The following is a 27199-nucleotide window of genomic DNA, read 5'->3' on the forward strand; positions in this document are numbered from 1 at the left end:
CTGCACGGATACTTGGCTTCTCTGGGCCTCAATTTATTTTCCCATCAAATGGAGGGCCTGTGAAGTGACAGGTCGGAAAGTGTAGGGCACATAGTAAGTGCTCATTAAAGTCAGTGTCCCAACTCCCCCAGAGCAGCCCCTTCAATTGGCAGATGAAGAAATCAGGGCCCTAAGATGGGTAGGAGGCAGCCAGGGCCCAAATCTGGGCCTCTGGCCACAGTGTTTCCTCCTCACTGGCCCAGGCTCAAGGAGACACAACAGGGAGGGCAGAGGGACACCTGTGGGCTGAGAAAGGGGGCTCAGAAAGATCGATTCCCCTCCTCAAAAGAGAGCATGACATGCCTCCCCTTAGGGAGGGCCCCTAGCCTCCAGAAAGGGTCCCCAGAAGCCTCTTGGACTGTCCAGGAAGGGCCAGCAAGGATGTACAAGGAGTCGTGGGCCTGTGGTCCCAGACCCCCGGCCTCAGCCTCCCTGTCTCATCTGCAGGAAGGGCATCTTGAACTCCTGAGACCTAGGGCTCTTCCTGTCTTTCCTCTAGGCCAGGACCACCTCAGTGGCCCAGCTGCAGGAGAGCGGGCAGAGCGGCGGGACAGCGAGCCGGCGAGGAGCCCATCTGTTCCTTATTTCCTCCGCTGCTCCTCTGGCTCCAGCCAGTGCCTCTCAGCTGGACCCACTGTGGGGCCGGCCTAAAGCTCCATGGCAGAGAGGGGGAGCAGCAGCGGGACTGCCAAGCACAAGCTGACCTCTGGACCTCAGGAGGAAAGTGACCCTGCCCAGCAGCCAGTGCCACCCTCGTTCTGGAGATGGGGAAACTGAGGCCCAGAGAAGGGAAGGGATGCCTCCAAGGCCACCCAGCATGCCAGTACCCATTACAGTATCAGCCCTTCCTGTTTCGCATCATGCTGGCTGGGCGGGTTCCTCATTTTTGTGTGGTCCTGGCACATTACAGGGCAATGGAGAGAGGGGGCTTGAATTAGATGGCCTGGGTTCAAATGCAGACTCTACCACTTGCTGCTGGTGTGGCCTTGGGCACATTTACCTTTTCCTGCCTCAGTGTTCTCATCTGAAACTTGGGACTAATCCTATTTGGCTCATAAAGTGTCTCAAAGAGGGTCTGGCCAGACTGGACACCTAATTCGTGCGGCTGTTAGTCTGTCCCAGAGCTTGGCCCGCACAGCCGGCTCTCCCGGGCAGGCACAGGTGGTGCGGCCAGGGCTAGGGCTAGGCTGCCGCTGGGGCCAGCAGCTGGAACCCAGAATCCTAAGAGCAGATTCTGTGCGTCCTGGGGCAGAACCAGCCTGGAGTCATAGCTCCAGGTCTAGCAACCCCACTGTGCTGCCACCTCCTGAGTCTGGGGTTCCTGGGATGCTCTGCCTCAAGTCACCAAAGCTGACAAAGTCATCTCCCTGCAAAAGGGACTCACTCTAAAAGGGGCCAAGAGGAGAGCATGCTTCACCCTACTGGCTGACTCACTCCTGGTGGGACTTTGGGAAGCAGGGGCAGGGGCGCAACATTAATGGGCAGTGACCAGCTAGGCTCTTGTGTCCTATGACAGGTGTGGATACTTCTCTGGCAGCCCTCAAAATCAAGGCAGCAGATGGGATCCAGGAGTGAGAAGTCCACTCCATGGCTGGGGGCAGGGCAGCTCTTTGGACACAAACATGGTCAAACAGAACCGGTAGCCAGAGGTCACCAGTGCCCTGAACCCAGTCCCCAGTGTCCACACCTGCAGGGGCAAAGGGGGGAAAGGTATGGACAGAACCACCTTTTCCGTTGGAACAGTGCAGGGCGCCCCCTCGTGGGCAGGCAGAGCCTGCAGGCCAGGGAGTCAGCTGATGAACTGTCATCTTCATCAAAGTCATACCTACTCGTTAAAGACAGTTCACTAACTAGAACAGAGCATGCTGACTCCTGGAGGCAACCTCGGAGCCTTCTGGCGGATTTCCTGCCAGCCCTTTTTTTGCAGTTTTCCTTTTTATAGTTTTTCTCTGAAAGCAGTTTATATTTCATCGTTTATCCTGCTTTCTTTATAAGCATTTTCCAAACCCTTAAAAACCCCTCATAAATATTTTAATGGCTCTGTTGTCATTCATCCAATGGGTGTAACATCGTTTAGGGAACCAGAGCATCAGTGTTGAAGGTTTCACTTGTTCCAGTTTTTCACTGTCATAAACAATGCCATAATGAATATCCTAGGACAGCCCTTTGGTCCACATCTCTGGTCATTTTTAGGATGGTCGCTCAGAAATAGATTTGCTGAGGGGAAGGAATGGATTTTTTTTTTTAGTTTGAAAGCTTACTGCCAAGTTGCACTGTAGAAATACAGTAGGAAATATACCTGCTCAGCCCTCACTCCCAGCAGCCTCTGAGAGTGTACCCCTTCTCCACACCGGCCCAGTTGGCCTTCACCAGCAACAAGAGGTGGAAGGATTGCAGAGTTGGCAGTGCCCTCAGAGTTACCTGGTCCAACTGCCTGACCAGGTCATAAGTCCTCTTGGCAACTGCCCTGGTAGTCAGTTGTTCACCCAGCTTCTGCTTACATACCCCCAGTGACAGGGAGTTCACCATCTTACAGCCAACGACCAGAAATCTCATGAGTTGGTGGAAATAAAATTCTGAAGAAGTGCCCAGATAGTGTCAGCATCATCTGCATCTCCTCTCAAGATGCTGGCCTGCCTAGATGGCTCCTCCCTTCCCCCACCCAGCTCTGCTTTCACGGCTCCTTGGCATAGGGCCTCCTTCCTACTCCCACGCCAGCCACCACCTCCCACTTCCCAGGCTGCCCCTCATGGCTATTCTAGCTTTGCTTTGGAGGCCAGGGGATCCAATCCCTCCTCCCAGCTCAATTCCCAATTTGCTATGTGTCCTTGAGCAAGTCCCTTGATTCTCTGGTCCCCAAAGGGCCTATCTGTGCTGGCAGAGGTGGTTTCTGAGCCCCAGTGAGCTTTGCCCAGGCTCTTGGCAGATCTAATTCCCCAGAGGGGTACGTGGCTGGGGCCCGGGTCAGGAGAGCCTGGTCGGACCTGGCATCCTTCCCAGCTGAGGCGGGTGGCGGCCCCTGCAGAGCCGTCAGCAGTAACCGTCTGTTTCATGCTGTTTATGAGAAGAGACTTTGCCTTTCTGGGAGGAGGCAGGGGGACGGTGTGGGGGGTAGAGAAGCCTTTGTTCTGTCAAAAATTCCTGCCCCCTTTGGCCCTGCCCTTGTCCGAAAGCATAAACAATGTTGGGACCGAGCCTTTCCAGGAAGCGGCTCCTCGCCTCCATTACCCCTGCCCAGGCCACGTCTCTCCTCTGACCTGCAGGAGGGCACAGCCACTGGGTTGGGCTGAGCTGGGGGTCCCGGGGCCTGGTGTATTTCTCCTTCTAAGCACAGGCCTCAGCCTCAGGATGGAGACGCTCTTGGGAGTGATGGAAAAGATGAACCAAGTATAACCCACTGGGCCTAGTCTCCTGCTCCTCACACACTGGAAACCCTTCAGCAAGTCCTGCTCCCTCCCCAGACCTCAGTCTCAACATCTGGTAAATGGGTTGATGATATTCCCTGCCCCACAGGGTTATGAGAAGAGGTGAACAGGGGCTTACAGGATGTGGGGCCCTGAGCACAGAGCCAGCACACACAGTGCTTCATAGATGTCTGCTCTTCGCTCTCTCCTTTGTCCTCTGGCAGCAGAACCTGCAGAGCCTCTGCAGCCTTCCTCTGTCTGGGTCCCTGCCTGAGAATCCCAGAAGGCAAAAACACCTAATGCAGCCCCCTTTTCGCTTGCCAAGTCCCCCAAAGCCCAGGGAGAGCAAGCCCACCTCTACCCGGGCCTCCCCCCATCTTGGGAACTTTCCTCTTACAATTTGCACCCACTGGTCTCAGCCCTGGCCTCCCCATCACCTGGAACATGTCTGCTCCCTCTCCCTGTATAAGGCCCAGGAGAGAATGGCGCTGAAATCGCTGACAGTAACTGAGCACTTGCAGTGTTCAACCAGCGAGCTCAGACCTTCGTGTGCATGAAAGCATCCCTTTCTTCCAACAGCCCTGGGCGGCAGGCCCTTCATCATCGCCCTGGGTGTCCAAATCAGGAAACCGAGGCACACAGAGGTCCAGTGACTTGCACACTGTTTTACATGTGTTATCTCATTTAATCCTGAGAGCGCACTTACGTGGTAGTGCCTATGGTTTCCCTTGGGAAGTAACTTGCTCAAAATCACTGGCTAGTGATTTTGGGTCCAGAGTCTGTGCTCTTAACTTCTGTGCACTGCTTCATAAGTGAGCAGTTACCTGGGCAAACGTTACTATGGAAACAGGTCACCTCAAGCCCAGTGCTTCTTAGACTCAATGGCGTTTAAACCCCCTGGGCCTCTTGTTAAAATGCAGATTCTGAGTCAGTATAGATCAGAGGTGGGGCCTACGATTTTGCATTTCTAACAAGCTCCTAGGGAATCTGCTGAGGCCAGTCTAGGAGTCACAGTGGGGAACCTGTGCTCAAGCTGGTCTCAGACTCAGAGCCTGCACATGTCATGCAGGTGACACAGTGCAGGGAGCAGCTGGTCAGAACAGGTGGCATCAGTCTGAGGAGGTGGCTGCTTGACAACTTCAGCTGATAGACCCCATAAGAATTCTGGACCAATGTGGTCATGTCTCTAGGTGGAATCTTTCATGTTTAAATATTGGGGCAACTAATTCAACTTTATGAAACACTGTGCAGCTTGTACATGACTGTTCACAGCAACATCACTCCCAACAGCCAAGAATTAGAAACAACTCAAAGGTCCAGCATCTCATGAATAATGTACATAAAACATGGTGCGTCCATACAACGGGCTACTTTTCAGCAACAAAAATGAATGAAGTATTGGTAAATGCCACAGCATGGATGAACCTTAAAAACATTATGCCCAGTAAATGAAGTCAGGCACCAAAGGGCCTTATCGTATGATCCCACTTATATGGAATATTTAGAGTAGGGAACTCATTAGAGTCAGAGAGTAGATTAGGGGTTGTCTAAGCCTGAGTGGAGTGAGGAGGTGGAGGTAGGGTGGGGATTGACTGTTGATGGGCACAGTGTTTCTTTAAGGGTGACAAAAATGTTCTAAAATTAAATTGTAGTGATGGTTGTATAACTCTGTGAATATACTAAAAACATTGAATTGTACACCTTAAATGGGTAAAATGTAGAAGCATGTCTCAATAAAGCTACTTAAAAAGCACCATGTAGGAGAAAACTAGTTTCTTTAATATATAAAGTGCAGTTACAAATCACCAAGAAAAAATGCCAAACCCCAGCAGGGAAAAAATTTACAAAGGATTTGCACTAACAGTTCATAAAGGAAATGCGGGTGGCTCTTAAATGCATGGGGAACATCTCTTTCATAATAGAAGACAGACTAGTCAAAGCTACTCTGAGAAGATTGTCTGCCTCTTAGATCGGCAGTGATGGAAACTGTTGGTGAGGGTATGGGAGGTTAAGCTGGTACACCTTGGCCAGGGCAGTGGCAATTTGTTGTTACCTTTAAAAATTAAAAGTGTACATACCAATTTTATTTCTAGATTTATCCCACAAATGTTCGTTCTCTCTCTCTCTCTCTGACAGACACACACACACTCTCACACACAGTTGTTCACTGGAGCCTTGTTTGTAACTGGAAGAGTGGAAACCACCCAGCTGTTCTGTCACAGGGACCGGCAAACACTGGAGCTGCGTGCATGTGAACACTGTGCAGCTGTCAAAGAGAAGACAGTAGCTCTGATTGTCCTGATGTGGGGGAAGGATATTTTATTATACCTGTCTTACAATAATATGTCCAAGACGCATGGCTAAGTAAAAAAAAGAAAGATGCAGAACCAATATAATGTTTCTATATGAGGGAAGGGGGAAAAGCATGTGTGTGCATATGTTACACATGTTTGTAAATGTGGAGTGTGTCTTCGGGTGGAAATAAGATTGCCTCCAAGGAGAGGAGAGGGTGGCTGGGAGCGGGGTGAGGGCAGACCCAGTTCCACTTCATGTGTACCAGGCTGTACGGTGCCTGGGTTGCCTCTTCGATGCCATTTAAACCAGCCCACTGTGTGGGCCAGAGAGCACCTGTGTGCAGGTTCACGCCTCTGTGCAGCCAAGTTACGACTGTAACTCCCAGCCACACCAAGTACTTTGCTCCTTTAAATCTGAAAAAGGTATGTACCCCCCCACCTCCTCTGTTCTCTGTCCCCCAGCCTTGGATTCCCAGATGTGCTCTGGGGTGACCCTGGTGTTCTCTGGATTGGGGACAGAGTGCTTGCATACAGGACACAGGATGAGCACTGAAGAAGGAGGCTGTGGAGCCCCTGTGGGGGCAGCACTTTGGCCTGGTGGACCCCAACCCCCTGTGTTTGCTTCCTGTCCTGCAGGCACGCCCCAAAGGTGAGGGCCTGACCCCATACCAGGGCAAAAAGCGCTGCTTCGGCGAGTACAAGTGCCCCAAGTGCAAGAGAAAATGGATGAGCGGGAACTCCTGGGCCAACATGGGGCAGGAGTGCATCAAGTGCCACATCAACGTGTACCCGCACAAGCAGGTGAGCGGGCGGGGCGGGGCGCAGGCGCCGTGGGAACAGTGCAGCGGCGGGTCTCCCGAGGGCCAAGGGAGGGTGACTCTGTCCCTTCCTCGGCCTCCTCATGACAAGGACGAGACCAGATCCCTCCAAGTCAGCTCTTTCTTTCCTGCCTCATCTGAGATGAGGGTGAGAGGGCGCCGTTGCCCTGGGGAGAGGAAGAGAGTGAGGGGCAGTGTACCAAGCCCCTGAGACCGCAGACCACAGGTAAATTTAGAAAGTTATGAGCTGCAGTGCTGTTGGGAGACAGAGAGGGGTGCGAGGGCAACGGATGCTGTAGAGAACGTGCGTTTTGTTCATTTTTCATCCAGTTGACTCGTGTATGGGGCAGCTGCTGTGTGCCAGGCTCTGTGCACAAAGCTAGTGGCCAAGACACCCGCCGGGCTGCCCCGGTGGGAAGGGGTTGAGGCAGCTGGCCCCAGGGAGGGCCCACTCATTGCAGGCTGCAAGGAGGGGAGATATTTACTCTGGGGCCTGAAGGAGGAAAGGAAGCTAGATCTTTCACAAGTGGGGGACGGCCATCCTGGGAAGAAGGAGGATAGAGCAGGTGCAAATGTCCTGAGGACATAGGACTTGGGGTGCTCCAGGTGCAAAGCTCAGTGAAGGAGCAGGAGAGTGGAGTGAGAGGAAGGAGCGGGAGCTGAATGACACCCAGTAGAGCCACGGGGGCCACGAGAGGAGACCCCTGAGCAACAGGCTTTCTGCTTCATTTTGAAGTGATTAATCTGGTTGTGTGTAGAGATTCATTTCAGGGGGACGGGGAGCTGAGAGATTGAAAATGGGGAAACCAGTAGGAAAGCCGTGGCCATAGTCCCATGTGAGCTGGATGAGGTCTGAATTAAGGAGGTGCCTCCAGATCTGGATTCCATACAAAGAATCACCGGACTGGATATGGAAGGTGGGGGAGAGAAGGGGATCCAGAACAATCACACTTGGGCTTGAGCCCCTGAGTGGGTGGAGGTGGTCATTACTGAGGTGAGCAGCCTGGACCGGGGCGGGGCAGTGTGGGACACAGGTGTTCTGGATAAAAGCAAAGTTCTCTGATACACATGTGACATTTGAGATGCTCCTGAGAATCCAAGTTGAGATGTCACAAAGGCCATGCCGTTCTGAAGCTCAGATGAGAAGTCGGGGTGGTTTCTACATAGCTGGGTATCGCTGACCTAAAGGTGTTTAGGGACCGGATGAGATTTCCTGCAGAATGTGGACAGAGTAGAGAAGGGATTCCCAGGCCACAAGTTACGATCCCAGCATTCAGGGGTCAGATGGAGGAGAGGAACCCAGCAGGGAGAAGAATCGGGGAGCATAGAGTTCAGGGGAGCACCGTTCGAGAAGACAGGTGGTGGCTGGTGTTAAGATGTCAGGTGTAATGACCGTGGAGAAGTGCCCTTGAAATTTGGCCATGAAGAGGTGGTCCACCAGCCTCATGGGGCATCCTTTTACAGGAAAACTTGCTGAACTATAGCCACAGTGTGAGAACCACTGGAGTTGGTGCCCTGCAGGTCAGGTGAAGGCAGAGCGGGGATGTTGGTCCACAGCGGACCTGCTGGTGGGTAACGTCCAGGAGCCGTGACGGAGGCGGCTTCTTGGGCCCACCTGAGAGGGAACACCGTCTTTGTCTACTCTCTCGAGGGGGTTCGATTGTGGAGAGAAGCAGGCAAATGGGACAGTAGCTGGAGTTGGGAAGGTGGCATTAGGGTGGCTCTTAGGGAGATGGAGAGCCTGGGGCATATTACAGGCAAATGAGAATGATCCAGAAGAAAGCAAAAGGCTGGTGATGCAGGGGCAAGAGGTGATGCCTCTCGCTGGCCAGGACGGAAGGAGGTGGGTAATTAGGAAGATTGATGGGTTTGATGGTGCCCAGAAGAGGCACCATTTCCAAGGCTTCCGTTTTCTCAGTGAATGGGACATGAGGTTTTTAGCCCAGAGTCAGGGTGAGGAGTGTGGCCGGCTGAAGAAGGACAAGTGATGGAGGGAGCGGGAGAAACTCGCCGGAGTGCCGGCCCAGGGGAAGTTTGATCCTAACGTAACCAAAGCCATGAGCCCAGTTCTGTGACCTTCTCCAGCTGGGCTCACTGGGCAGAGCAGGCAAGAGAGGTGAGCGGGGTGCCCGGGGCAGAGGTTTGTTGGGGCCTGTTTCGGAGAGGAGGAGATGAAGAGTCAGGCGTATTTAGACAGGTGGTCATGCATGACCCCGGGGGCCGGCCTACACGGCAGGAAGGGAAGCCTGAAGGGCCCTGGTGGGAGGTGGCGCCAGGACTGGGTGGAGGCCAGGGCGCCGGTGAGCTGGACAGAGGAGTTTCTGAAGAGGACCTGGTCGGGGCGTGGTAGGAGAGAAGGTCGCTGTTGATGAGGCAGCCGGGGCACCGAGGAGAAGGGTGGCGAGGCTTCCGTGTAAGCCAGGCCACCAAGAAGAACGGCAGCAGAGAGGTGAAGCGGGCCGAGGGGAAGGGAAGCAGGGCGTGGGGAGGCGGACACTGAGGGCACTTGGTGAGGGCTCCCCCAGGCAGTGCTGTCAGGCTGAGCCCCGATGGGCAGCGGAGGTCCCGGGCTAAGGGGCTGGGTGGGGGCCGCAGCAGGTGCAGAGCAGGGGCCCTCAGGCACAGAGCCGGAGGAGCTGAGGGGCGAGGCCGAGTGCGGAGGAGGGGCGCCGGCTGGCGGGAGGCCCTGGCAGAGGGTCTGGGCCCTGTCCCTCTGGAAGGGCGAAGAGAGGATTCTCACGGAGAAACGCTCTGTGCCTTTATGACCCTGGTGCTGGCCTCCACTTCCTGTTTGCAGACTCTCCATCCCCACCCCCCAGGTTTTCGTGGTTCCCATCACCCGCACTGTCACTGTCACACGCAGGCAGGCAGACCGGAGACTGGCCATGGAGGACCCAAGGACGAGAGTCAGGCCCGCATCCTAACATCCTCGGGGCACTGAGGGACAGGCCCGATGACCCAGGGGCGGTGGGCAGAGGGCGCATGAGGTGCACTGTGTTTGGGAGTGTGCCCCGGGGATGGAATTGGGGGGCCGTCTAGAGGAGACTGCATCCTAGTTCCTGAGGCCTCCCCGGTGATTCCTGACAAGGCCGGGACCCCAGTCCGAAAACACCACTCACCACGTCTGACGGTCCGGCCGCTCGCCCTTTGGCTGAATTCTGCTCTCCCAGCCCTTGGGCTTGGCTGGTGCTATCAGAAGGCTCATTCTTCCCCGCATGGGAAGGGACACACTTCGCTGGGGGCTCTCGCCAGGTCTGTGTAGGCACTGAAGAAAGATGAAGGTCAGGGGCTGCTTGGCGGCCCAGGAGCTTCCTCTCCAACGGAACTGCATTCAGCCAGACAGGTTAGCCACTGGCGTTCGGAGAAATCCTGGCCCCGATCGCAGGTGTGGTCACCCTCCAGGTACCGTGTGCCATGCCCCTGCACTTCACCTGTGCCCTGCCCTCCACCGGGGGTCTGTTCATCCCCATTTCATAGGGAGAGAAACATGGTCCTGAGAAGCCATGTGGACTCTCCAGGGTCCCAAGGTGGAAGTACAGCCTCAGAGTTGAACTTGCCTTTGTCAGGAGCTGCCCTGGGGCACACAGGCCAGGTTTGTGTCCCAGCTCAGCCTCCCATGAGCTGGACCAAAGTCCCCTATTCCTGATGCAGGAGAGAGGAAGCAGGGCCCCACAGGCAGATTTCAGTGACCGGAGGGCCAGCACTGGGGAAGGTTATGACAGCAGCGGGCGGTGGCCAGGCGCTGCTCCGAGTGCCTTACAGCTTCATCCTCTCAGCCACACCATGAGGTCAGCTCTGTTGTTTCCCCATTTCACAGAGGAGCAAACTGAGGCAAGGGGTGCAAGTGACTTACCCAATGTCAGCAGGGAAGAGGGATCAAGTTTGGGGCTGCAAGGGCCAGATGAGTAGCCTGGGTGGGGATCAGGGGGTCAGGGAGGACAGGTCACAGTGGCTGGCAGGGCAGGGGAGTGGGAATGGATCAGTTCCTGCAGGAGCTCAGAGGGACAGGTGCTTGGGTCTGTGCTGGGCATCTGGGAGGCTGGCCTTGAGACTTTCACACCCTCTGTGACTTAAGCGGAGAGGCATGACCCATGTCCCAAGGCTGGTGGGACCCGACTTCCTGCGGTGGCTCCAGCTCCTAGGCTCCTGTCCCTATATTGCCCTAGCAGCCCTTCCTCCATCCTCCAGGCCGGGCCCATTCCTGGCCTGTACCACCATGCCCAGGCCAGCAATGGCCTCATCTGCTTCCTCGTTTGTTTCTATCCTTCCAAGCTCAGTCCAAGCACCGCACCCTGACCACCCTTCTCCCATTTCCATTGCCAGGATCAGAGTCTCCCAGGCCCAGTGTGGAAGGGTCTTCCAAGAGCATGTGGCACTGCTCCCCCGCAACCCAATCATGACCCCTCGTTGGCTGAACACTTGCTGTGCATCCGGGAGACTGAGGCCCAGGCAGGATAGGGAACTTGAGCAAGGTCACTCCGCCAGCCAGCATCAAAGGGGCCTAAGGCCCAGGGCTCCCATCCCCCAGGCTCCTTTCACAGGGTCTTCACCCTCAGGGAGGCTGCAGACCCCGCAGAGGTCTGAGGGGCAGTGTCGGGAGCTAGTGAAGAGCTGAGAGGAAGGGTTTGGAGTCCCGGCTCCTGGTCCTGTGGTGGAGAGGGGCTGCTTTCTTTCTGTGCCCCCTGAGCTCTGACCTCTGGGGCAGCCATCTCCTGAGAACCCTCCTCTTCCCCATCCTCCCCTGCCACATCTGTTTTCTGTCAGGCTCCAGCTGAGCCGCCCCCACCCCCTGCCAGCCCTGCCCCCCACAGAAGAAAACACTGCGGGGCTTTGCCTCACTGCAGGGGTGGGAATGGCCCTGGGGCGATCAGTCCCAGCTGCTGCCTGTTTTCCCTCCGTGGAGGGGAGTCGTCTTGACAGCTTCCCCCAGCTCCTTCCCCCCAGGCAGGGCTGAGCCAGGACCCAGGGGAGAGGGGAGGGGAAGAGGCACTGACAGGGTCACAGCCAAGGGGGATGGAGAGGATATTGCAGGGGCAGTTCCACAGGGACTGAGCTGGTTCCCTGCCCCCAGCCTGCCCCCAGCCCTACATAACACTAATAGTAATAATATATGATGTTAATACCGGCCAACACTTTGCCCTTTACATGCCAGGCACTGTCTTAACAACTTTGCATATATCAGTTTATTCACTCTTCACAACAACCCTATCAAGTAGGTACTCTTATTAGCTCAGTTTTACAGAGGAGAAAATTGAGGCCCAGAGAGGTTAAGTGACTTCCTAAAGATCACACAGCAATGATGAATCTTGCAGAGCTCTTGGCCACCAGCCCTCAGCAGGTAGGTGAAGCTGCAGGCCCCTGGGTAAGACCCTTAGAATCTTGGATCCCCTGTTTCCTCATCCGTAAGGCAGATAGTCATATGCCCCCGCAGGAAGGGTGTGAGGGTAGATGCTATGATTCGTGTGGCAACGCTTTGCAGAGCATAAACCATGGGGAGCATGAGGGTACCAGGCCTGCTTGCTCTGGCCCCTCTGGCCCCACCTGGGAGATCCATTCAGAGAAGGGGCCCTGACCAGCATGAAGAGGGGGAGGGGAGTGGAAAAAAGGCTGGATTTGGTGAGGGAAGGGGAGACTTCTGTGTGACTGCTGTGTGGCTGGGATCACTAGGATGGGAGTCCAGGGACCCAGATGTCAGTTCAAGATTGGGAAGCCCTTCTTACAGCTCAGGCAGTGAGCTGAGCCAGGGAGCTCAGCTGGCTGGCAGGGCTTGTAGGCCATGACCTTGGGTGTTATAGGTGTCTGTTGAGATGTCTGGAAGGGTAGGGCATGTGACCTTCCTAGGCCTTGCAGCTTGGAATCCTGACTTCAACTTTGACTCTCTACTACTGGTATCTCCCTCCCATTAATAATAATAATTAGCATTAATAGCTTCTATATGCTCTCTTTCTACTCCTGATCTTCACTGAGTTAGAACAGCAGTCTCATGAGAAAAGTGTCATAACATCCCCTTTTACAGATGGGGAAGTAGAGGGTCAGAGGTCAGGTGGCCTGCTCAGGGTCACTCAGCATGTGGGTAGCAGAGCTGGTGTTCCAGCCCAGGTCTGACATGGAGCCAAACTCTGTCCCCTCTCCTCTGGCCAGGAAAGCTGATCACCTGTACGCCCTTTGAGGGGAGGCCAAAGCTCCTGTCCTTTATCCAGTCCGTCCCTGTGTGGCCTTAGCCTGGAAGTACAAGGATGGGCTTTATGTCCCTGGATCAAAACCCTGCCCACCCACAGTCCCCATACTCATCTCCCAGAGCCCGCTGCCTCCCCATTCCTGAGCTGCTCGCTCTTAGTGTCACCCTGGGGCCAGGCACTGCATCATTGGGCAGAAAAGGCAATAGTCCATTTTTGAGCAGCCTGCGGTCTAGCCAGGGGGGCAGCGCTCACCCTCAGTGTCCTTCCAGGACCATCCTTGGTCATGGTCACTGGCTCTGAAATTCCCTGCCCCACCAACAGCCTGTAGCTCCTGCCCCCTGTCCTCGGCATGTGGCTCTCAGCTGGCTCTGACTAGCTTCCTCTGATCCCCTCAAATCCGTGCAGGGAACCTTCTGCAGGCAGGGGTTCTGGGTTGGGACTGTGCCAAGAAGCTGCCTCAGGAGGCACACCTAATAGCATCCATAAATCGTCCAAGGAGACAAGGCTTGGCTGGCTTTTGAGAGCCAGGGAGGGAGGAAAAGAAGGAGCAGGGAAGCTCCCCTTATAACAGGAACGTGCCTAACACTGCTCAGTTTACAAATACCGAATCTTCCCAGCACCCTGCAAGCGAGGCGTGATGATGGCCCACTTCGCAGATGTGAAAACTGAGGCTCCCTGAGGTCGCAGGGAGGTTCCGTTCATATAACCACTCAACAAACATGGCAGATGGTGTGCCTGGCCCTGGGATGCGGGGGACTCAGGGTACTACCTATTTACCCCTCTCGGAGCTGAGGGATCACTTCTCCCAAGCTGAAGAGCTGTGACCGTGTCCACACTGAACCCTCCTTGAGTCCTGAGGCCACGAGAGTAAGGCATGGGAGTGACAGCAGCCAGGGAGGAAGCACTGGGGGCTGAGGGAGGAGGTGTCCGCTTGGTCTCCCTTGCTCTGGGCCTTGGCTTCCTTACCTGGATAAGGTCTGTGCGCCTGTCCTGCCTCTATCCCGGGCTTTTGTGAGCTTCAGGTGGTGGCTGCTCAGACAGTACGGGGACAGTACAGGCTCTGGGTATGGGACCCCCTCCCCCAGCCCTGGCCCCAGCCCAAGGCCTCAGCCTGTACCTCCGGGGACAGCGAGAGGCAGGAAAGGTCCTGGTGCCTCAGGAAACAGCCTCTGTGACTGCCGCACACTCTCTCTCTGGACCCTCCCCGTCTCCCGGCCGCCCCTCTGCCTCCCTCCCTCCATTCACTCTGTGTTTCTGTCTTTCTTGCTGGCCCCTCCTCTCCCCACCTTGAGCCTTCTCCCTCCTTCCTCTCCCCAGAGGCCCCTGGAGAAGCCCGATGGCCTGGACGTGTCTGACCAGAGCAAGGAGCACCCGCAGCACCTGTGCGAGAAGTGCAAAGTGCTGGGCTACTACTGCCGCCGAGTGCAATGACTGCCATCCACACCGCCACCCTCCTCCGGCCAGAGAAGACCCACCCCCCACGTCTGTCCATGTTGCTGCGTGTTCCCATGTGCGTGGGGGTGTCCTCGCGGGCATGAGGGTCTGGGCAGGGGTCTTAGGTTCTTGTCTCATGCATGTTGACAAACAGTGTTACTGACATAGCTGCCCCGCAGAAGGCCCGGTCTCTGGGACTCTATAGGTGGGCCTGGGGTCTGTGGAGGGGATGGGGTGAGCAGAGGTCCATGCACAGGACCCCACAAAGCCCTTGGGGTCCCCCGCTGGCCCTCCTCCTCTAAGACTCCCTTTGGTGAGCAGCCTTGTATTGGCCACAAGTGCACTAAATTTACTGTGAATCCCAAAGTCTGTACGGGGTTGTTTCCCCAAGACCAGCCAGGATGCCTTCTCCTGCCCATGGCCCCCGGTCTGCCCGTGTGCAAAGCCACACTCAGAAAGGCCCGTTTCTATGTCCCGTTTAAGTCTGCGGTAATGGCGGGCTGATACCTGTTCTAGCAGCTGCTGGGAGTGGGTGTCTCTGCCCCTTACCCACTCTGAGCCCCAAACTTGATCGCCTCTGATGTCACTGGTATTGCAGCCGGGTTCTGCCTCCCCCCTCCCCAAAGACCCAGAGGTCAGGGACAGGAGGCAGTAAATGTGCGACAGTGTCCCAAGGTGTGACCCAGACATCGCCTCCCCCACCCACCATCACACACTTTTCCCACTTGCTTGGATTTGTCAGCCGCATTCCCTTCCCTTCTTTACCTCCCACCCACGGTCCTTCCCCGATCGAGGTTTTAGGGCCCATGTGGAAGCCACTCTGGCAAGAAGGACACAGGCCTGGCGGTCTGGAGACCTAGGTTCAAATGCTGGCCCTGCCGCTGACAAACTACAGAACTTGGGGAGGGCTTCTCATCTCTGGGCCTCAGCTTCCCCGCTAGTTCAGTGAGAGTGACACTAGAGAGCAGAGAGGCCCAGTTCACTTCTGATCTGGAATTCAGCCTGGCTGGGCGCCACCTCCTGGAGCGCAGGGCTGAATTTGGAGAGTGTCACCAGGTCCCATACTCACACCATCACCCATCAGTGGGCCACTTAAGTCAAGCTGAAGGATGCAGTCCTCCCTGTGCCCCCTGCAGTCCCAGCTCTGCCTGTCATCTCCCACCCCTGCAGAAGTGAAGGAGAAGGACCCCCTCCACCTCACACGGGGGAACCCCAAGCCACGCTGCAGAACCTGTTTGTGAACCCAGGACAATGCTTTCCTACCTCCTGAGGGAGCAGGAGGCCTCTGGGCTCCTCACGTTGGTCAGGGAGACTGTCCTGGCAGGTGGGAGGGATCGAGTCCTCTCCCCTGTCCCAGGGAGGAGCCCTGTTTTTATTGTCATACCATTCTTCCTTTCTCCCAGGGACAGGGAGGAAACTGGTTGTCAGGACTGAGTCACTTGATTCTGCCCCAACATTATGCCTCTGTGGAAAAAAATCAGACCACGAAATGGGCCTGAAATTCAGTGTTTACCACGGCTCAGGGACACCCAACTGGTGCCCAGTGCCTTTTGTTTTCAAATGAAAATGTTTGTACAGCTGAGGAGTTACAGTAAAGTGTTAACCAGGGGTCCAGGGAGTGAGTCGAGAAGATGGAGTGAGTGTATTTGAAGCCGGGGGCTGCAGAGTCGGATTTCAGGGGGGGTCACACCCTCTGAGCACTTAAAAAGAGGGGATTAGCTCCCACCTGAGCCCCAAAGCTGCCTCCCTCCCGCCCACAGCAGCCATGCCTGGCCAGGGGCCGTGAGCACCTCCCCCCCTCTGGGAATGCCACTGGGGGGCCCTTGCCCAGCTGTTCCCTGCTTTCTCCGTGGTGTCAAGGTGAGCTGGAGTGGCCCTGGCTGAAGGCGCTGCGTCCCCAGGAGAAGCTGTTACTGTCAGTCATCCTAGTGCGGCTAAAGATAATGTTCATAGTGGTGGGCAGTGTGCTTGTCTCGGCTGCCAGGACCAGGCCCCAACCCTTCCAGGGACCTGTCCCCACAGTGGGACATTGGCCCCAGGATGCCCAGGGCCTGCCAACTATGCTGCAATGGTGGGGGAAGCCCATACCCTAAAAAGAACCCAGACTCCAGGCTGCCAAAGGCCAGGGCCTTCCACGGGCCAACAGGAGATGGGCTATCACCCCAAAGTGACCTTCTCAGTGGGCTTGTCCAGCTGGCAGCCATTGCCCTGCCATCTGTGCAGAACTGGCCACCATGGGGGCTGGGCAATCTGCCTGAGGCAGCCCCTCTGCACCCCCCCCCCCCCCCTTTCTGTACTGTTCTGGCAGAATTTGGGAGCTCTCTGTGGTCAGCAAAAGCCACTGATGTCCAGGCTGGCTGCTGTGAGAATTAAGTGCTCAGAGGGCCTGGGAGCCCAGGGAAGGAGAAAGTGTGTGGTTTTAGTATGTTCAAAAGGGACAATCGCTTGCAGTTAGTAGATCTAGCGATCTAGCTGGGAGATAACAGTGTTTACCCCATCTGAAGTATTCAATAGTCCTACTTGTGAATTTGTATTTATTTTGAGTTATACTTGACACAGAATTCCTTTTTTTTTTTTTTTTTTAAAGAAAAATACTATTTGTGTATTTTGAAAAAAAGATCATAGATGTTAAAATTTCTGCATGGTTACCGATTACTCTCACAACACTGAATTCGTTACCTTCTTCCGAAAAATCCTCACAGTGACTTTTGTCTGTATATATTTGAAGGCCTTTTTTTAAAAAAAAAAAAAAAAGAAGAAGAAGAAGAAGAAGAAAAAAGAAAAATATAATGGTTTGATTTTTGAGATTAAAAAGCAAACAAAAAGAGGCATTTTCAGAACTTCAGAGCTTTCAGGAGGGCAATAGATTATCAAACAGAATTTCTGGAAGTATTTTGCAAACCTTGTTGAGCTGCAAGAAAATATTTATGGTGAGAACTTTTCTCTTTTGGGGTTTTTTTTTGTTTGTTTGATTTTTTTGTTTTCTACTATACTTTGGTCTGTAAAAAGTATGCAACTGAACTACATTAAGATGGAAATATTGTCTACATAGAATATTATATGAAGTTGGTACATAATTCTGACACAGAAGAAAAAAAACCTTTGCAATTCTTTAAGCCATATTATTACTATTCTGTGTTGTTTTCCTTGGAAGAATATATCAGTATTAAGTAGCCAGCATATTATTCAAGTGCTTAGACTTATTAATATGTTTCTGCCTTGTATTTATACATGTGTGTATTTGGAAAGTATTGCCTCTTTGAAGGGAAGCTATTGTTAGACGTAGTGAAAAGGGATTGGTGACCCCTTTGAGCCTCTTCAGCTGAGGGTAACAAACAGCATTGTAATCCATTCTCTCGCACCTTCTTATTACTATCTCGTTACTATGGTTATTAGTTGTGTAGGGGCAAGGAGGTAGGCCAGGGGACGAAGGGGCATGTACTACCTAGCCCCCCTGTGGCCAGCCAGGTCCAAGGACGGCCTTGGCCTGGAGAAGGGGCCCCGGTCAGCAGGGCCCAAGTAGGGAGCGAGGAACCGAGGTCGTCTGGTCTTCGCACCCCTCTGCGTCTGCCATCTGAGCCATGCTTCGGGGCCCCAGGCTCTTTGAACTTGGATTTGTCCACCAGAGCCCTCGCCTGCCGTCCAACGTCTAATAGACTTGAATCTATTCTAAACGAATATTTAACCCAACGTCACTACATTGTAGCCCAGTGCGACAACTAACCCTGAAGTGTGGGAGGTGCCCCCGGGAGCTGGTGGCGGCAGGCTTGCTGCTCTCTGCTGCCAACCTCACCGTTGACCTCCTGCACTCCCGTGGGGTGACCTGTCCATGTCTGTATCCGTTAATGCGTGTGTGTCCAGCTAAAAAGACAAACGACCCGTGGGCCCAGCTCGGAGGGTGCGTGGAAAGCTCCCGACCTCTCTCTCCGAAGGTCACCCTTGGGATGGCATTCCGTGTGTGCCTTATTTCTGGAGATCCTGTATACGGCTTGCCTAGAGAAAGAAGCATAGTCTTTTCATGCTGAATTAAAAGGACTTTAAAAGCGAGAGAGGCTCGTGGCTTTCCTTGTTTACACAGAGCGTCAGGAGGGAGCTGGACACTTTCACAGATTCTGGGGCCGAGTGGGAAGTGGGGGACTTGCGGCCACCCTTCTGCTGTCCCGTGCCTGGGTCAACTTGCCCTTGCCCTGCCTCCAACCCACTGGTCTGCCTCTTCCCAGCCCCTCTGCCCCAAGCTGGGCCCCAGACTGGGCAAGATTGTCAGCACATTAGGTCACACGTCAGCTCAGCGATGGGACTCTGGGTGCCCATATATAGGAGTGAATCTTCCTCGGAGTGGAGCCGTCAGCCCTGGGCCTTGCCGCCCCTGCTCACACTTGGCCCTCTCTCTAAGGCTGGGGTTTGGGCCTCCGACGCTGGGCATCACAGTCAGCAAAGCGAAGTGTCCGGGGCTTCCTGGGAAGTCCTCAGACAAAGGAACAGAAGGTCCTTCTTCTGAGCAAGTCCAGGATGGGGCTGGGCTGTCACGTGGTGGGGCTCTTGCTGGGGGCCACAGACGGGAAACCAGGGCTCACAGGCTTCGGGAGCTACGGCAAAGCGACCTGCAAGCGGAGCCCTTCGGCTCAGGATGGGTGCTCTGCCGGTTCTCAACCTTGCTGCTCTCCAGAATCACCTGTGGGGGCCTTGGTCTCACTCCCGAGATGCTGAGATACCAGCCTGGGTGTGTCCTCAGTTTCCCAAAGCCCCCAGATCAATCTGATACAGTGCACGGGACTTTGCAGTGGTCCCTCATGGCCCCGTGGGAGTGACAGTGACGTCAGTGAGAAGGCCAGGGAGGGGGCCGCTCCAGCCCCCTGCAGGGGCATCACATTCTCGACTCCAGTCAGTTGCTGCTAAGGCTGTGCTACCCGAATGTAGCGGTGGTGGGGGAGGGGGGTGCAGCTGGAAATGCGGTTATTACGTGAAATTTTCCCACTTTTTAATTTTGGCAACTGGTTTACTAAATGTTTAAACAGTATACAGGCCACACCAGGTCTGGGCCAGCTCCAGACGGCAGCCTCTGAGATGGAGCAGAGAGAGCAAGATGTGAGTCCCTGGGATTCAGGGACCATGGGTGGGGGTGGGGGAGGGACAGGCAGGAACAGAGACCCCAACTCCAGAAGCAGGACCCCTTGTCTTATCCTGGTGGACTCCAGAAGCCGCCAGGCCCAATCCTGCTTATTGGCGCAAAGGGAGGATTCACCTGTGGCGCCTCCTTGGGGCGGGTGAGAAGGAAGCAGGGCCAGAGGGGTCTGAGCAGTCTGAACGCAGGTGGGGTCAGCTGGCCTTGCGGGCCAGAGGGGCGGGGACCCAGCCCACCCAGAACGAAGACAAAATAATCACCGGCGAGAGCCTGCTGCGCACAGGACACTGTCAGCGGCCCGGGAGGAGGCTGCCCTCCCCGGGGCCGGCCTAAGGATACAGGGCCTGGGTCTATCTCAGCGCCCCTCTCCCCTAGACCGGCCCCCCGGCTGTGTGAGGTGGAGCAGATCCTGTCTCTCTGAGCCCCAGCTTCCCCGGGGTTAGTGTGCAGATAAGATGGCCCAGGGAACACAAGGCCCAGTGCACAGCTTGGCACCCCAGGGGGCAGTGGATCTCTTGTTCCCACTGTTTGAGGCTCAGGCAGAAGCGCCTTGCTAGAGATCACACAGGAAGTCAGAGGGGGAGCCGACCTCCAACTTGGGACCCCTGGGTTAACGAAGCACCCGCTACGTGCTGGGTTTGCTGAACACCCACTGTGTGCTGGGTTCACTGAGCGCCCACTGTGTGCCAGGCTGAAGCCCCAGGTTCATGCACTTCTCTGCCCTGCCTGTCACTGTGCATGCGCCTGTGTGTTTCTTTTCCGTGGAAAACAAACAAACCCAAAGCAAACACAGCCTGCATTTCGACATCTCCTAGAGCCGTGGAAACCAGTAATTCCCCTGGACAGGAAGGATTTCCGGTTGGACTTAATGTCCATGTCCAGAGGCTGCCAGCTGCTGAGGGCCAGGAGAGAGCAGAGTTCACTCAGAAAGGGGTGTCAGGGGACCCAGAGAGGACGGCCAGCTCTGGGCCCACACCCACCTTCCTTCAGAACTGATCCCCCCCCCCCCCCCATGTTTCTGTCTGGGCTGAAGTGGAGGCCCCCAGTGAGTGAGGTCTAGCCTGAGGCTGCCCAGAGGGCCAGGGCGGCAGAGCCAGGATCTGAACCCCGACTTCTCACTCTCAGTTCAGTGTTTCAGAGGCAGACCTGGGTTCAGCCCAGGCAGCATCTGCACCCAGAGTTGCAGAGGTGAGGCAAGGAGTGGAGGCCCCGGGGCTGGGGTGCTCTGGAGGGACAGGCGGCTCCAATCCATGAAGGCCTGGGTATAAAGAGCCCTGTGGTGCCTGCTCCAGACACAGGGAAGGGAGACCACGCCAGGGCCCCCGCCTGGAGGAGAGAAGGCGCAGTGCTCAACTCTCCTGCTTCCCACTTCAGCACGGGAGCACCTGGAACTCAGGACCTCTCCTGTGACCCAGATAAGGCCCCTGACACCACCCTTTTCCAGAGTGTGTGATGTGGATTCTCCGTGCCCTTCTCTGTAATCCGGAGGCCGTCAGGACGCACCTGCGGCTGCAGTGGCCACCAGGCAGCACTTTTCGCCCAGCAGATATTCCGTGGTGGCTCCTTCCCTTCCCACCCACCCTGCTGCAGCTCCTCACACCCTGAGGCTGGGCCCAGGTGGCCATCCACCTCTGTGCTGGGTCCCACCCATAGGCCCAGGTCTCTCTTGTGTCCTCTTAACAGTTCTGGCAGGAGCTAGGGCAGGGAAAAATATGCCCATATGATAGGTGGAAAAACTGAGGCCCGGGAGAGCCCTGATGCCCGAGCCTGACAGATGGGGTCCTCTGCTGCCCCCTCGCGCCCTCCAGCTCCCAGCTTGGTGCTGTTCCTGATCCTGACAAGCTCCCAGTGGATTTCCAGGAGATGGTTCAGGTCTTCAGCAAAATATGACGTTTCTAGGGCCAGCCCAGTGCTCTGCATCAGGGCCGGGGAGTCAGCCCCCTCCACCCCAGATGCCCTGACCCCAGGCCCCCACGGCCTGGGAGCCGGAGAAGGGACCGGAGGAGCTGATACAAAGGGGGCCACGGGCTGCAGGGGGGCTCGCTCTTTCTGGAGTCAGGCCTCTCTTTGCTTGTTCCCCAGGGCTCTGGCCAGAGCCAGGAACAGCCCGTCCTTGGGACGGAGACCCCTATACTCTCCCCATTTATCCACAGATGATAGAGGCCCTGTGCTGCCCCTGCCCCTGCCACACACGTACACACACACACACTCATACACACCTCCACACAGTCACACTCACACACTCATACACACAGTCACACAGTCACACACACTCATACACACAGTCACACTCACACACTCATACACACACAGTCACACTCACACATTCATACACACAGTCACACACACACAGACACATCAAACACACACTCATACACACACAGTCACACTCACACACAGACACACCATACATATACATTCATATACACTAACAAAGTCACACTCATATACACTCACACAGTCACAGGCACACTCATATACACTCACATAGTCACACGCACATATACATTCATATACTCACACAATCACACTCACACTCATATACATTCACACAATCACACAGACACACTCATATACACGCACTCATAGTCACACACACAGACACACTCATCACACACACTCATAGACTCGCACACTCAGTCACGCTCAAACATTCACATTTCACACACGCATACTCATACCCACAAGCACCTGCGGGGTGGGGAGCCCTCGGACACGCGCTGCAGCTAGAACCCCACAGTGCCCACAAGCCCGGCCCCAGCGGCCTCTCTCCCCTCCCTAGTTAGGGAGGAGGAAACTCCGGTCCTCCAGAGGCCGCTGGCCTTTATGTGCCTCTGCCCACCTCCTTCCCACAGGCCCTGAGTCTGGCCATGAGCTGGGCCCGAACCCCTCATGTGGGTAAGAAGCCAAGTTCAGCATCTGGCGCAGCACAGGGAGCAAAGTCTGTCCTTGTGTCTCAGACCAGGGGTAGAATCTACGCTTTGCCAGGTGTGCTGAGAGCACTGGGTCACTCGGAGATGTCCTCACGGATTAGACGCCTGAGTGTTTATGGGAGAAGTGAGGCTGCCTGTGCTTTGCTTCCAAATAACCCAGACTATGGGACGAGGTGGGGGTGCAGAAATGAGACTGGCAAAACAAACAATGACAGTGGCTGACGCGGGGAGACAGGACCCGGAGACCAGCTGTATCTCTGCTTATTTATTTATTTTTAGTCCTCACTGGAGGATACGTTTTCCTGCTGCTTTTCAGAGAGAGTGGAAGGAAGAGAGAGAGAGAGAGAGAGACATGGACCTTGATCAGGGCCAGGGATCAAGCCCACAACCGAGGTATGTGACCTTGACCAGAATCTAACCTGGGACCCTTCAGTCCACAGGCCGACGCTCTAACCACTGAGCAAACCGGCCAGGGCTGTGTTTCTACTTCCATGTGTCTGCTCCTGGGCAGGAGGTGGGTTCCAAGGGCAGCCAGGCCAAGGGGATGCACCAGGCAAAGTGGAGGGGCCCAGCTATGTCCTCACACACACCCAGAGCCCCCCACCGTCCTCCGGGAGGCTGCCCGGCCTTTGCCTCTGCATCTGCAGTGCTGCCATGGCCTGGCACGTGGTGGGGGCAAATGTGGAACATCTGTGAGCCCTCTGTGTGCCAGCCATTGTGCTGTGTGATTTACATGCAGCGTCATTTTTGATCCTTGCAATAACCCTGTGAGATGGGGGCTACGATGAGCACCATTTTACAGATGGGAAGCTGAGGTTCATACAGGTGGATCAGACAGCCGGCAAGAGCGGAGCCCTCCCGGACCCACTCCCAGAGCCACTTCCCACCCCTCTCCCCCAGGTCCAGGGCCTAATCTCTGTCTTCTGCAACTGAGCCTACCCTCAGCCCCTCCATTCTGCCCTGGGCCCTCACACCTGCCCAGCTCGGCTTGCCAGCCTTCCAGGCCCCAAGGCGGTTACTGCAGGCCTGCTGGAAGCCAGAACTGAAGCCAAGCCCCCAACACAGCACTCAATCCTACCCCCACCTCTGTCCTTGAGAGCTTCCCAGAGGGACCCCTTTCCCAGGTGCAGTGGGAGCCCTGCTTCTGCCTCCACTGCCCCAGAGCGAGCCAGGCCTGGCCCCTGTGCCTTCTCTCGCTCAGTCCTGCCCTCCTCGCTGGCCCACAGCTTCCAGGAGCCCTGCTCCCAGGTCAGTCTCCCTCCCACATCCTCCCTCTTGGTCCAGGAAGTGCAGGGGTCTTCTCCCTACCCCCAGCACCCCATGCTGAGGGCTGAGCAGCACCCTCCTCTACACTCCCACCCCTGGGATGGCGATGCATGTAAATCACATAGCACTCCCACTTCTGATCACTTCTTGAGGTTGGGGCCGCCCTGAAGCCTGTAGGGGCAACTTGGGGCCCAAGTCCTGCCTTGTCTGTCTGGGACCACAGCACCTGCGGTGACCTCCACCTCTGCCTTCCCATCCCCCTCCTGGCAGGGACTGTGGGGTCAGATTGAACTGCACCTTCACTGCTTATCAGCTGTCATCCTAAGCCAGTCGCCTCCCTTCTAGGGCATCGATTCCCCCCCTTGGGAAATGGGAATGAAATGCCTGCCCATCTACCTGAGGCCATTGTCAGGACTACACAAGATGAGGCCAAGCGCTTGGCTCCTGGGACGTGCACACGAACTTGGTAGCTACTGCCCGGCCTTGGAGGTGGTCACTTACCTGGGCCTGTGCTGCTTCTGAAATTGGCCCACACGATTTCCCCTCTGCCTCTTACCTGTCACCCGCATGAGCCAGGTGTTCTGAAACCTTCACCTCAACCAGGTGGCAGGAGATGAGGGCCCCCCTCCAGGGACTTGGGTCTGCCTGGTCCTTGGTCTGTAGGCCATTCCCCTTCCTTCCCCAGGCACCGACGCTCTGCTAGCTCTGTTCTGACTGGCTTCCCTCCTGTGCGGAGGCAAGGGCCCTCGCCTAGCAGGTAGCTGGGCCTCCTTTCCCTGGGAACCTGGCCCAGCCCTGCCCCACAGTGGAGCGGGGTGGAAACAGTGTGGCGGGCTCCCCCCACGTCCTTGCCAGCTGCCCCCACATCCTTGCCAGCTCAGAAACTCCCCAGCTGACTTCTTTCAGGGATGAGCTGATCCCCTGCTTCCCCCTGGTGGCCACAGCTGAGAACTGCAATTTTTTCCGCCGGCAGCAAGCCTGTGTGGTGCACAAAAGAGGCTTTTTTTCTCTCCCAAATCCCACGTTAAGTCCTGACCTCCCCAGCACAGGGCTGCTCAGGCCTCATGCACCTATCTTGGGTAAAACTGTCAAGCTGTAATGTCTGGGCCCCCCTCAATTATAAAAAAAATGCATGCACAATGTAAAGTGGAAACAACACATAAAAATAGGAAGATAGGAAAATTCCTAGTAGCCCAACTTCCCTCAGAGATCACTACTGTCCCGAGCCTGGCAACATCCTCCCATAGTCTCTGCTTGTATAATATATGAGTGTGCGGTGTACACACACACACACACACACACACACACACACACACGTTTATGTTAACAGCATTGCACTTGGCATGCTGCTCTGTAAGCTGCTTTCTTCATCACTTTCCCTGTTAGTACAGAGACCTGCCTCATTTGTCTAACAGCTGATTGTATTCCTCTGTTGACTAACGTATTTATCAATTCCCTATTGAAACTTATTGCTTTTAAAAGTCAATCTTTTTTTTTTTTTAAATAGCCTTTTTATTTAATGCAGTAGGAAGATCTGGAGTCAGGAAAGCCAGGGTCTGACTTGGCAGGTCTCAGGCCACTGTTTTTTATCACAGCCTGTGCCCTTCCCAGGCCTCAGTTTCCCCATCCGCACACTAGGGCATAGTGCTCCACCTAGAACCTTCACCCTGGCAATCACTCAGGTCTGATTCCCATTGGGTTGGCAGAGCCTACAGGCTGCCCTGGGGTTATCCATACAGTTTTTGGGCTGGTGTGGGGAGGGGGCCTGAGAGCCCCCAAACCTGTTTGAGGCCTGGAGGCCACTGAGCATTTTGATAATTGTGGAGAGAAACAGTCTGGGTGCTGCCTGCTCAGACCTGAGGCCTGCTGACCCTCAAGAGTGAGACTGACTCTGAGGGGAAGACTGAGACCTGACCCACCTTCCTTTCTGGTGCCCCTGGTGCCCCTGGGCCAGCTGCTTTCTCTTGGAGGGGAATGTGGGCATCCATACCTGGCTCCCCAACCCTGTGCTGACACTGCCTGTTACCCAAGTAATAATGTATTCTCCTGTGTACACTTGAAACCATACAGAAGATGACTTCTACTTCTGGCCAAGATGGAGTAAAAGAGACGGACTGACCCTCCTGTTTTAAACAACTAAATCAACAGACAAAATATATGATATAATGGTTCTCAGACCTTGGACAGGCAACGCAGAGCAGAATTCTTGAGAAGAGGAAAGCAAATGAGGTGAGCCCTGCAGGTGCAGAGCATTCTTGCAGCCTGGACAGTTTCCAGGCCGCCCTGCAGGGAAGGGGCGCCACAGGGCCCCGCGTGGCAGAGGCCGAGCTGGGAATTCGGGAAGGCAAAGGGTGGGTAGAATCTTCAGACCAGAGTCTGGGAAAGAAGAGAGCTGAACCAGGAGCAGAGAATGGCCCAGACAGGAGGAAGACCAGAGAGAGGGCTCCAGACGTGTGCACATGGTCCCCTCGACTCTGGCTGCGAACCAGTGAGCACGTGTGTGCGAGGAAATTACCTTAAGCTGGTGAGAGACCTCAAAAAGGAACAAGCAGAACGAAACCCCAGAGCTCACCGGGGCCAGAAATAGTTTGAGTTCCCACCATCCAGACTGCAAAACCCGATGATAAACAGGGATAGTGCTTAGAATGACCTGACCTTGGTGGGGGGGCAAAATTAGTCCTTGACTAAAGTGTGCTCGTCTCTTCTAACAAATCTCAAAAGAATAAAACTGTTTCCAATAACTTATCTGCGTTCCAGAACAAGGCTTAAGAATTTTTAGAGGACTACAAAACACATTCAGTACTTAAGTTAAAATGCCTGGCATCCAATAGAAGTTAGGCACCTAGAGAAGCAGAAATATATGACCCATAATGGGAGGAAAAAATTATTAAAAACAGACACAGACACACCACGGATGACAGGTTTAGTAGACAGGGGTGTTAAAACAGTTATTATAACTTTATTCCATATGTTCAAGAAGGTAGAGGGAAGCATGAGCATGTTAAAAAGAAACATGGAAATTATATTTTTAAAGATCTAAATCAAACGTTTAGTAGTGAAATTTTTTTTCCTGATATGAAAAATACACTAGATGGGATTAACAGCCAATGAAAAGAAGAAAAGCTTAATGAAACTGAAGACATAGTTATAGAAACTATTCAAAACGAAACACACAAATATCAAAAGACTAACCCTCCCCCCCCAAAAAAAAGAACTGGGTATCAATGAGCTGTGAGACAACTCCTATCAAATTAGTATAAATAATAGGAGTCCCCAAAGGAGAGGGAAGAGAGTAAAATACAAGAGAAAGATAGATATTCAAAGAAATAATTGATAAAAGTTGATGAAAACTATAAACTTATAAGTTCAATCAACCCAAATACAAGAAATAAAGAAAGAAAACCACATCATGTCACATCATAATCAAATTGCTTAAAACCAGTGATAAAAGAAGATTAGGGAGGGAAAGATACATTACATATGGAAGAACAAAGATTAGAAAGGTAGCACATTGTTCATCAGGGAAAAAAGAAATTCAAGCCAGAAGACTGGAGCAATATCTTCAAATTACTGAAAGGAGAAATTGTCAATCTAGAATTCTAACTCAGCAAAAATATTTTTCAAAAATAAAGGCAAAGTAAAGGCTTTTCAGATATTCAAAGAAAAAATAATTCATCATCAGAAGACATGTATTGTAAGAAATATAAAGG

General features: G+C 54.5%; 1 protein-coding gene across 2 annotated transcripts in view; it reads left to right on the forward strand.

Moving 5' to 3' along the window:
* ZCCHC24 (zinc finger CCHC-type containing 24) overlaps positions 1-18215 on the forward strand; it is a 59068-nt gene extending 40853 nt beyond the window's left edge. Inside the window, exons 3-4 of one of the 2 annotated variants that reach the window (XM_016195525.2) lie at positions 6374-6538; positions 14052-18215. In XM_016195525.2, coding sequence (XP_016051011.1) covers positions 6374-6538; positions 14052-14165 — 279 coding nt within the window. In that variant the 3' untranslated portion in view covers positions 14166-18215. Of the gene's footprint in view, positions 1-538; positions 1722-6373; positions 6539-14051 lie in introns of those variants that run through there. The other variant, XM_016195526.2, reaches the window with a different exon arrangement.
* Positions 18216-27199: the final 8984 nt, after the last annotated feature.

The sequence above is a fragment of the Miniopterus natalensis genome, chromosome 14 (genome assembly GCF_054644295.1).
Source record: "Miniopterus natalensis isolate mMinNat1 chromosome 14, mMinNat1.hap1, whole genome shotgun sequence".
Classification (NCBI taxonomy): Eukaryota; Metazoa; Chordata; class Mammalia; order Chiroptera; family Miniopteridae; genus Miniopterus; species Miniopterus natalensis.